We start from the raw sequence: 12,388 nt of genomic DNA on the forward strand, positions 1-12,388 counted from the left end.
CCTAGAAAACTGGATCATCTCCCCTTCCTTCCCCTCCACCGTAGCCTGAAGGATTGCTAAGGCCTGATCCCGATTATCATTACAAGAGACCCCCAGCAAATCACTGGTGACCCCGATATTTGCCAAAACCACTCCTTGCCCAAGTCACCGCACTCATGCCTATCAACATCGCAATCCAAACCCTCCGGACGCACAACCGCCAAGGGGTCCACAATCCCCAAATTAGAATGACACTCCTCCCACAAAATCATGTCATGAGACCGACCTTGGTCTTCCCCACTCCCTCCCTCATCACCTCCCTCAGCCTCGTCAAAACAAGACTTCCAGTCCTTAGAACTGCCCACCCCACCTTCATGAACAACAGTAAAAGGTTCTGGATCAACTGTAGGCAAATCGTTCTGGTGCCTGTGTTTCTGCAATTCCTCAAATAACAAAGAAGTTGTATCGTCACTGAGGGTTATGCGAAAGTCTTTGCCCACACAAACTGTCAACAAATCTGTCACAACAGTCTCGGATGACACCAGTGCATTACCCATTGAAGACTCAGCCCCAGTTGAGGCTCAAACTGACCACATAAATCATCCCCAGAAGAGCCCAACTGAGAGGAAGGAAATTCAGAGCAAGGACAGGAGGAATCAAGCCCATCGCAACAATCAAAACCGTCATCCACAAACAAATTGACCGTCCCATCCCTTTCTGACAGTCCAAAATCCCCACACCCAGAAAATTCCGTGCCCAACAATTCAACAGTGGAGTCCACCTCCATCACTAACGACAACAACCGAAGCTTCCCATCACAAGCCTCTGCCACCTCGCTCGTCATCACTGCACGAGGAGGAGTAACGATGGAAGAGGGAACAGAGAGAGAATGAGATGAGTGAAACGTACCTGGTTGTGGGGCTGCCTTTCAGGCGACCCATTTTTGTTTGTCTTTCCTTGTCCATCTTTTGCCGGACTGATGCAACATACCCGAAGAATAGCCACCATCCTTGATGAAGTCACAGCTGCGAGTCTCATCCTCACAAAAAGAGCCCAACTGAAGCAACCCAAGTCAGTTACCAGAGAGCAGATTCTGACAACACTCGCCGTGTCTAAACGTCTTCGATCTCAGTCCAGAACCCATCATCAAGTTCGAACTCACGTTTGCCCTATCCTTTTCCGCCTGTGACCAGTGTCTCGCACCTTCCATCGGTTGTGCCGAATCAATGAGCTTGTGAGGATCACATCTAGAAGCCGATCCTGAACGTGGGCTGGGCTGCATCCCTTTGATAGAAATAGACAGGCTTCTATTTGGGCCCCAAAAAACCTCTCTAGTTTTGGAGTGAATGGGCTTGGCAAGAGAAGACCGAGAAGGAAAGGAAGTCTTAAGAATTTTGGGCCTAACTTATTTAATACTTATTTTAACTTAAATTTTAGTGCTCATTAGAAATTAATAACTTATTTAATACTTATTTGAACTTATGTGTCTAGTGTTCTGCGATAACTAATAAGTGAAATCTCCATCACTTAAAACGCTATCCCATTTTAGTGGAACTTATTCTTTTAAGTGACATTTTGTATTGTGTGAACAATCGAATTACTAAATTTATTAAAAATTACTTACTAAATTAATTTATCAACAGCACCCAAGTCTCAAATGATGACTAGTTTTCATTAAATATCAATATTTCACCAAAATCACAACGATAAGAAACTATTTTAACCATTTAGAGCATTTATGTTCCTACTTTCAAGTTGCAGTAAACCTTGACAAAACAAATAACAGTATAGGACAATAGAGCAATTATAAAACTAGGATAGGCCATGAATGGGGCAGGTCTATGTTTGTGCGGGCCGGTGCAATAGAATAATGTAAACTGTGTTGGTCCAAACCATCTAATCTGACCTCAGGCCTAAAACAAACCTAACCCAAGTCTTTAAAGAAAATTCAAAGGTATCAAGCAAGTTTGTTCCACCCTCCAACATTACTTTTTATAGCTAATTAACTATTTATTAATATAAAATATATATAACTATACATCAATGCATGGACCTAATAGCATAGGTCGTGTTTAGTTATCTTTTCACCCAGGTTAGGGGTTCAACTGAGACTATATCAGCATTTTGTCCCTAACCATTCTCATGCCTATAACATTCCCTTGAGACCACCATGACTATTCAAGATTTGTCTTATGCCAAATCTGCATTGAAACAAAAGGTTTTGACTACAAAAAGTAATTTGACTATAGTTGGAGAAAATGTCCCATTAAGTACAACAGGGATGAGAACTCTGTTTTCCCTATTTTAGACACAACCTTAGAGGCAACCATCATCATGTCAAGTCCACAACTACCATTGTCCATCGTGACGGTGATGGTGTCTCTTTTCCAAGACCATGGCTCTCAAATGGGAGAAACCAACTTTAGGGAAAGACTGGAACGCCGAGATCTTAATACTACAAGGAGACCTCCAGTTTTCCGTACCGCGTCATCTTAGAAAGTAGGTATATACCTGAGTATTTAGATGACCTAGATGTGGTTGGACCATTCCATGATCATATGAAAAGGCCAAAGGATATATGAGATGTGCAACAATGATGTAACGTGCATTCCAGTTGAATACCCATAAATAATGTTCAACATACCAATGACCTAGTCCTGGGATCACGTTTGCCTAATGCCCCACATTATCCTATGGAACCTGCCAAGATTCATCTAAAGATATAAGTTTATAGCACTAGGGAACCTCCAGTTGAATTAGATTTGATTTGGCCTATCTGGATTCCTTTATTTATGCAATTAGGTCCAATTATGAGTTTCATGACTGGTTTCACTGTTGAATCAATAATTTTGAATTAGGGTTTGCAATCTTCAATTTTCTATCTTCTAAGTTTATTATGATTGCATGCTTACAGATTTGACATAATTCCTCTGTTTGAAGCCAAGTTCTGAGATTTTGGAATGCATTCATATATTTAAGTGCATGAACGAGTTATGAAGTGACGTAATTCAAGAAATTTGAATGAAAGAGCATATAAAAATTCAAAACTAATCAATTTAGTTGGCTGGAAATTCAGAAATTTGCAGAACTTTGTATTTGGGTCTTTGCATGTTGCATTGTGAATTCAAAACGTGATGACTAATGTGTAAACTCGCGATATTCTTGCTCTCTCTGAAAATGATCTCAGAATCTGCCAAACAGATGTAAAAAAGCTATTTCATGTAAGTGGTTTTACATGAAAAATGTTTAACACCAAAATGTTTTATGTCGAAATAAATGGAGCCTAAAAACAAAAATAATTGACAACCAACCTTTTTCTATTTTGTAAGTGAAATTTTATTAGAGAACAAAGGAAAATACAAGAGAATCTTAAACATCACTGTACAAGATTATCATATTAACATTCATAGAAATTTACCTAATCCAAAGTAAAACGGAAGTCTTACACACAAAAAAAGGAAGAATCAAGAAACATATAATCAATTGGAAAATCATAGTGAATAGTAGTGCTCAATGTAAAAGAAAATATAAAATTGTGTATGTGAGAGAGAGACTACCAGTCCAGATGCACACAACTGATAAAAGCAGTGATAATTTCTTTCAGGATCAGTTATTTGTACTACACGGGATCGTTCAAGAAGGTAAGTTCTAATTGCTGCACCGGATATTCTACCATTGGCATCAAACTGGATCTCGACAAACTTGCCAAAACGACTGCAGAGAACAAAACATAAGAATTACATGGTTCCCTTAAAACAGAAAACTATTGATTACTTACTGCACCATGTAAATTATAAAATACTAAATAGGCCTACTGGATAACTTCAAAATGTTGAGAAAATTATGTCGAAAGGTATGAAATGATAAAATTATAAATTAATATATCAATGAGAATGATGAGGTAACACCAATTAGAGATAAAATGAGAAAAAATCAACTAAAATAGCTAATCCATGTGTAAAATAATTGTCCCGGTAAGGAAGAGAAATGTAGTCCACATTTATATAAATGTTAGGCTAGAAAGCACTAGCACTCCGCATGGACAAGGCGGCGCGCGTTTGAGACACTTTCAGGACATGGAGAGAGTTTTGCAATCACTTTTTTTTTTTTTTTTTTTTTTTTAAACAGGTATCTAAAGCAAGTTTAAAACATATTATGGATTAATTAGAAAAATAATATAAAATTTTAAAAAGCAAAAACAATCATCCAAATCTAAGCTCCAATGTACTGGTGACATCTATGATATTGTGGATAAAATTAACAGAAATAAGTTCTTTGTATACATACTATCTTTTTTAAATTACTGTTGTGTTCGCGCTCTAATAATATACCACTCAGTAAAGTAAAAAAAAAAAATGAAACAGAGAGAGAGAGAGAGAGAAAGATGTTGAATGAACTAAGCATCCAAATGGGATGCAGGATGTCAAGAATTGAGAGGCAAAGGGGGAAGAACTAAGCGTGATTGGAAATGATAAAATACTCTCAGATCAAATTACAAACGAAAAAAGAAGAGGTCAGATTACCAAGGATGAAGCTAAATACCACTATTACGAGAGGAAAAGAAAAGTAGCAGTGCATAATGACCTTTCTTTTTTCTATTCTTTTTTTTACTTATCAAAAAAATATATATTTAGAGCAGTGACCGAAAAAATTTCTGAACAGCATTAGACGTCAAGCCCACCTTGAATTGTCATTTCTCACTGTCCTTGCATTACCAAATGCTTCCAAAAGCGGATTGGACTGAATCATAAAGGAAGATGAAATTAGCAGTGCAATTAGTCACAATAAGATGTAAGCAAGAGAACAAGGATAGCAGGGACAACAGCCATAACAAAATAGAAGTAAAGGTCCAACATTTAAATTTGGCTATTTCCACATCAAAAACAGGGATGACTAAATCTATTAGGATGTGTTAAGACTTGAAATCAAGTAAAATAAAAAAAAATAAAAAATTTGAAGGACACATGTTTTACTTCTACCTTTTCTTGCTTACATGAACCCAAAAGAAAAAAAAAAAAAAAACGCATTCCATTCAAATACAAGTACAATGGCTGCGCATAACAATTTGATCAACTCAAAAATAATCTTACCTCAAGGACTTGCTGTTCAACTGATCTATCATCACTAGCAGCACGACCGCCAATGTAAGTAAGATATTGCATAATCAATTTTGTTGTCTCTGTTTTCCCAGCCCCACTTTCCCCACTGACCAATATAGACTGACTTTGTCCCTCATTCTTCATTGCTCTGGATCATGAAAAAAGACACTTGCTGACTAAAACACATAAGCCAATGAACATAAAACTCAATTTAAACACAGCGTCAAACCTGTAAGAAGCATCAGCAACGGCAAAAACATGGGGGCTCAGTTCACCAAATGGAGCTCCCTTATATTGTTCCATCATGTGCACATTATAGAGATGGGGAAGCTTCGTGAACGGATTAACAGCAATTAAGATGCTCCCTGTGTATGTCTATCAAAGCCATAAAAAGCATAATTGTATTCAACTGTATGTTAGCTCAAATGCATAGCAAAGTGCAATCTAAGCAATTCAGGAAAATTAAAAACACATAGTTCAATACAGATGTATCCTATATATTAGAATTGCAGCAGTTATAAAGCTAACTTGATGGTGAATATGAACCAAAATTAGACTATTCACCTAGAAGCAACATATCTGGCGACAATATCCAGAAGAAGGAAAAAGAATTACTTACTCTCATGATGTGGTAGGTAAAGTAGCAACATAACTGAAGTTTACATTGTTTCAGTCTCATTTACTCAAGTTGAATTTTGGGCCATAAACTTCTATAAAATTCACAAAATTTCACCGGACAACATCTTCATAATAATTAGTAATTATTGTCAAAGTTGAAATATTCAACAACCAATTTTAAATACACAGATGCGGCTCCAAAAAAAGCATCAAGCTCGTCAAGGCTTAGTCTCGCGATTTTTAGTGTGCTTCATGCTAAAAAGTGCGCCTCTACTTTTAATCATTCATCTGTATCATCTTCTTTCTTTTTTCATTTTTCTTTTTTTTTTTTTAAATGACCATAAATTTACATACTCTACTTCGTGTCATGGTTATATTTAATGGATCATATTGTTTAATTTTGTCTTATATTTGACTAAATACAAGAGCTTATAGTTGACTACTTACGTTAATTATATCTCATGCTTATTCTGAAAATTTTATGATATTTGATTTAGTTATTGCACATGCATATTGATGCAAATAATTCATGTTACTTTGAAAGTGTCTTGAAAAAGTCAAAGAGGCATTCTTGTGTTTGGGTACTAAGTAATTAAGCTTCGGAATTTTTTTTTCCTTTTTTTTGGATAAGTAAGATTGATTTTTTTTTTTTTTTTTTTTTTTTGGTTGATAAGTAAGACAATTGTATAGGAGCGCTCAAAAGGGGAACGAAGCCCAAAAGAACTACACAAGCCAAAAAGGGCCTCTAAACTTTCGAAGAGTCCAAAAAAATCAACAATCTCCTCCAAAGATGTATAATTACTCCCCACCACCCAACAAAAAAGAGTGGAGATAATAGAGAACTTAAGTATAGAAATAGGATTCTACTTTCCTTCGAAAGATCTCCTGTTCCTCTCGAGCCAAATACACCACCAGATACACAAAGGCGTAACCCTACAAGCATCCCGGACTTGGACCCCCACTGTACAACCTCTCCAAGCCTCAATTAACCCTCTGGAGGATCTGGGCATGACCCACTGAACCCCAAACAAACCAAGCATCAAATCCCAATAGTCCCTAGCCATAGTGCATTGCAAAAGGAGGTGATCCATCGCCTCCTCCGCACAAAGGCACATGCAACAACAATTAACCACCACCTGATTCCACCTCCTCAAATTATCCTGTGTCAAAATCTTCCCTACAATAGACGTCCAAGCAAAGAAGGCCACCTTGAGGGGGGCCTTGGAGCGCCAACGGGAAAAGAGCCCCTGGCACCTCCGTAAGACACCTATAGAAGGATCAAACATCAAAACGACTCTGAGAAGTAGGGGCCCACACCCAACCATCAGAATCTCCGCCCAAGATCTCCTGGTGATACAGCATTTCCAAAAAACCAATGGCATCCTCAGTCTCCCAATCCTGAAAATGCCTCCTGAAACGAACATCCCAAGACGATCTCCCGCTATCAAGCCGGTAACAGTTGACCACCATGGCCTGCCTATCCGAGGGAAAGCAATAGCAAGAGGTAGATCCCCACACCAAACGTCCTCCCAAAAACTGATCCTCCTACCATCCCTGAACTGAAATCTAAAGTGTTTGGAAAAACTATCCCACCCCTTCCATATGAATTTCCAAACCCCCATACCCCCTGGAATACGCACCTCAAAAGAGCTCCACCCTCCTCTCCTCTCCCCAAATCTACTCGCTATCACCCTTCTCCAAAACCTATGCCTCTCCACCCCAAGCCTCCAGAGCCACTTCCCTAGGAGAGCCTTATTAAAAGGCCCCAATCTTCTAAAGCCCAAGCCTCTGACCCGGATCGACCTGCACACCTGCTCCCAACGTACCAGATGAACCTTGAACGCCTCCCCCATTTCCCCCACAGAAAATTCCGTCGCAATCTCTCAATCCTCTCAGCCACAGAAAAGGGAATCTAGAACAAAGAGAGGAAATAAGTGGGAAGGCTTGAAAGGGTACTCTTTATCAGAGTGACCCTTCCACCCTTGGAGGGGTACTGCTTCTTCCATCCCGCCAGTCTCCTCTCGAATCTTTCCACAACCGGATCCCAATTCCCCACACACCTCGAGGATGATCCAAGGGGTAAACCCAAATAAGAGATGGGAAAGGAACCAATACAACATCCAAGGATATCTACTAATGATGCTATCTCAGGGACCTCCCCAACCGACACCAAAACGCTCTTCCCAACATTCAGCTTTAGCCCGGAGACAACTTGGAACCAAATCAAAACACATCTCAGATATCTCATCTGGGACACATCCGCATCACAAAACACTAAAGTGTCATCCGCAAACATCAAATGGGAGATCTCCAACTGATTAGCAGTATCCCTGCCCACCCTAAAGCCTCGCAGAAAACCCAAGTCAACAGCCCTCCTCAATAATCTACTAAAGGCCTCCATCATGATAAAGAACAAAAAAGGCAAAAGCGAATCCCCCTGCATCAAACCCCTCGAACTAGGGAAGAAACCCGTCGGAGCTCCATTCACAAGCACTGAGAAGCGAGCACTCAAAATACAAAATTGAATCCATCTCCTCCATCTCACACCAAACCCCATCCTCTCCAACAGATAGAGAAGGAAGCTCCAACTCACATGGTCGTAAGCCTTCTCAATGTCCAATTTACAAAGAACACCAGGAACCCCACTACACGATCTGGAATCCAGACATTCACTAGTAATAAGGGCTGAATCCAATATCCGACGGCCTCCAACAAAAGCATTCTGAGAATCGGAAATGACCCCATCCAAAACTCTCCTCAATCTAGAAGCAAGGATGAAGAACCTTGGCAATTAACTTGTAAATGCTCCCCACCAAACTGATAGGACGAAAGTCCAAAACATCTACCACCCCCCATTTCTTCGGAATAAGAACAATAAAAGTGGCATTAAGACTCTTCTCAAAACTACCCTAAGCATGGAAAGCATGAAAGGTACCCATCACCTCCCCTCTAACCACCTCCCAACTCTCTAAAAGGAATCTCATGAAAAAACCATCTGGATCAGGGGCTTTGCCCCTTTACAACTCTTCAAGCAACCAAGACTTCCTCTTCAGAAAAATGCTCTTCCAAACCAGAGCACTCCTCACTAGAAATAGAATCAAAATGAAGCCCTCCAAGCAAAGGTCTCCACCCAAAGGTTTCTGTGATTCGAATAGAAATCAGCAACTCCTTTGCAAACCTCCCCCTCCTTACAAAGCAGCTCCCATTCCACCCGAATCCTCCCAATATGATTGCCCCTTCTGTGAGCATTGGCAAGTCTATGGAGGAACTTCGTATTTCTATCCCCCTCCTTAAGCCACAAAGCTCTAGACTTTTGCCTTCACGAAATCACCTCCATTATAGCAATCTCAGCAAAACTCTGCCTAGCACTCCACCCTCCTGCTCCTCAAGGACTCTGTGAGGTTGTCCTGTCCCTCCAAACGATCAATCTCAGCAATCTCAGAAAAAGCACGATTCTTTGTCCATTCTAGATTCCTGAAAACCTCTTTGTTCCATATCTTTATGTCTTCCTTCAAAAGACACAGCTTACCTGCAAGGGCATGACTTGGAGTGCCAACCACCCCATACCACTCCCACCAAGACCGGACCTTGTCAAGAAAGCCCTATACACGAAGCCACGTATTCTCAAATCTGAAAGGGGATCTTCTACAACGCAACCCACCACAATCCAACACCAACGGAATATGGTTAGAGATAGGAGACGCCAAAGTAGCTCGAATCACATCTAGAAACTTCTCCTCCCAATCTCCAAAAACGAGGAATATGTCCAACCGAGAGAGAGTGGGAGGATAACGGCCACTAGACCAAGTAAAAGGTCCTCCCTCCAAAGGCAAATCAAGCAGCTAAAAGTCATCAATGAACCCCGAGAAAAGCTCCATCTCCAAAGTCCATCTACCCCCCGTCGATCTCTCAAAAGGAGAACGAATAACATTGAAGTCCCCTCCCACACACCATGGCAACATTGTATTAGAAAGCGATCAAACAGGGAACACATCCCGCAAAAGCTAGACAAGGCCAAATAGGGCCCCTAGATTCTCAAAAAGTCCCAAAAAAAAAAAATCAACTATCTCCCCCATGGATTTACAATTTCTCCCAAATTAAGCTTTGGAATTACTATGCGTTTACTTAGGAAAGTGGTAAAAATGTTATTAAAAACAATTTCCCGCATGGACACGTAAGATTGTATTAGAAAGCGTAAAAACACATCTCGCAAAAGCTACACAAGGCCAAATAAGGCCCCTAAACTCTCAAAGAGTCCAAAAATTCAACTATCTCCCCCATGGATTTAAAATTTCTCCCAAGTTAAACTTTGGAATTACTAAGATGTTGTTCGATAAAACTGAAAATTAAGCACTGAAAAGTGTAAGAATTGAATTTTAAGCACTAAAATTTTAGGTGCTGAATGTATTAATTTCAAAAACTGTTTGATATTGTCTTATTTTTAAGCGTTAAATTCATTAAGATTGTTTGTTAAATGCAAGAACTGAAATCCTGAATGTTGTACATATTACATTTTTGTCCTGCATTATCTTCTACACATAATATTGTTATAAAATATTATACATATATATATATATAAACACATATATAAAACTACGAATTTCACCAAAAAGTAATATATCAATTGACCAACGGATATTAATGTCAGATCATAAAAAAATAAAAATTAAAACATAAAACGTGTGTAAAAATGGTACTTAGGAAATCATTTTACTCATGAAATAATTATGTTACCACGATTTAATCTAGTATCAATTCAATTTTCACTCAACTATTTTATTCGAGCTACTTAATCTATAATTGATATATTGTCACATTTTTTTTTGTATAAGAGATGATCAAAACTTAACACATTCTCGTCCGGCTATTATATATAAAATCTTTTCATGTAAGTCTACACTGGTGAGAGGTAAATCAAGCATAAATATAATATTGTGTAGGTAAAAATTGGTAATAAGATGAAATGAAATAGTATGAAGTGAATGAATTATGAAATTGCAATATTTATGAAAAAGATGTTAGAATTCATGCCCAAATCATTCCATTTTTGTTTATAGTAGTTTTACATCATAACAATGGTGAGAGGGTTGCATCATTGATTATAAACTCAAGTGAATTATTGTATTTTTATTTTGTTGGTAAACTAAAAACAAAAATCCATTCATCGGCAACCCAAAGAGGGAACAAGACTATATTTGCCATTTTTTTTAACTCTTAGTAACAAATAAATTAAATTAACAAATGACATTCTTTTATAATTTTTTTAAAATAAATGCTAGCAGTGGAGGTGGAAAGCGGTAATGGTGTAGGTGGTAGTGTTGGAAGGCGGCGGTGGTGGCAATAGTGGAAAGTGGCGGCGGCGGTGTTGGTAGAAGGCGGTGGCAGTAGGGTGGTGGTGGTGTTGGTGGAAGGAAATAGTGGTGTAGGTGACGGTGCTGGAAGCCAATGGAGGTGACGGTGCTGGAAGCCAATGGAAGTGATTGTGGTCAGGGGCAAAGCCGGGGGCCCAAAAAAATTTTCCAACGTCTTTTTAATGTATACTTTTAAATATATGTTTATGTAGAATATGAGAAGAAAAAATGAAAAGAATTACAATTATTTCATTAACTTTCCTACCTAAAATCACAATTAATACCAATTTTTTTTTTTTTTTTTTTTTTTTGGGGGTGGGGGGGGTGGGGCTTTAATTTTCCTACTATAATTACAATTAATAACCTAAATTATGTATTATTAACAGAGGTTTCAAAAAAAACTAGTTGTGGTAGTGGTGGAAGGCAGTGGAGTTGGCAATGGCGGAAGGCGGTGACGGTGGTAGTGGAAGGCGGTGACGGTGGCGGTTGTGGTAGCGATAGTAGAAGGCGGCGGCGGTGGTGGTGAAAGGCGGTGGCGGTGGTGAGAGGAGGTGGCAATGGTAGCGGTGAAAGGCAGCGGTGGTGGTGGTAGTGGTGGTGGAAGGCGATAGCGGTGGTGACAGGCGTCAGGCGGTGGCAGTGGTGGTGGTGGAATGTGGCGGCGGTGGCTATGGTGGAAGGTAGTGGTGGTGGTAGAAAGTGGTGGATGGTGGTGAAAGTCGGTGGTGGTGCTGATGGTGGTGAAACGCAGAAGTGGTTGTAGTGGAAGGTAGTGGTAGTTTTTGGACTTGGAACATGAAGGATTTTTGGGAAGTTGGTTTTTTTAAAAAAAATTACTTGGGAATGGAATGGTCATTCCATAGGTTTAGTTGTGGAATGGCTTTTCATTCTCAGGAATAGATTTTCATTCCAAGGGAATGACCATTCCCACTTTAAATTGCATACCAAACAAATGAATGGTTAAAATGGGCATTCCATTCCATTCCTGCACACCAAACGTAGCATGAGTGTTTACTTAGGAAAGTGGTAAAAATGTTATTAATGTTGTGTGGGGATTCTAACAATCATTCTAGGAGAAATCAACGAGCCATTGGTATTGATATTATATAAAGGTGATGTTGGACATGAACAGCCTCAAATAGTTGAAAACAAATAAGAGTTATGGCTGAAAATTCAAATGAACGGGATTAGGGGCGTTAGAAGAAAGAAAGGATTTGAAAATAACAAAAACCTATTGGAATCACACCAACAAGTCTAGGCATCACACCTAGAGACAGCCTCACTGTTAACTACCCATCTACTCTAAAAGCTTAAACTGTTAGAGAGGGTGCAATTTTTATA

General features: G+C 39.2%; 1 protein-coding gene across 2 annotated transcripts in view; it reads right to left on the minus strand.

Moving 5' to 3' along the window:
* LOC132284530 (myosin-15) overlaps window positions 1-12,388 on the minus strand; it is a 66,858-nt gene that overhangs the window by 51,835 nt on the left and 2,635 nt on the right. For both annotated transcript variants that reach the window (XR_009472305.1, XM_059786637.1), the window contains exons 3-6: window positions 5,308-5,453; window positions 5,070-5,226; window positions 4,661-4,719; window positions 3,537-3,693 (exon numbers count right to left, since the gene is read on the minus strand). Coding sequence is in view for 1 of the 2 variants with exons in the window: in XM_059786637.1 (XP_059642620.1) it covers window positions 3,537-3,693; window positions 4,661-4,719; window positions 5,070-5,226; window positions 5,308-5,453 (519 nt within the window). In the remaining variant the exon portion in view is untranslated. The remainder of the gene's footprint in view (window positions 1-3,536; window positions 3,694-4,660; window positions 4,720-5,069; window positions 5,227-5,307; window positions 5,454-12,388) is intronic.

This window comes from Cornus florida, unplaced genomic scaffold, assembly GCF_030987335.1.
Source record: "Cornus florida cultivar Cherokee Brave unplaced genomic scaffold, ASM3098733v1 CherokeeBrave_3.0.0_Hap2_Chr11, whole genome shotgun sequence".
Classification (NCBI taxonomy): Eukaryota; Viridiplantae; Streptophyta; class Magnoliopsida; order Cornales; family Cornaceae; genus Cornus; species Cornus florida.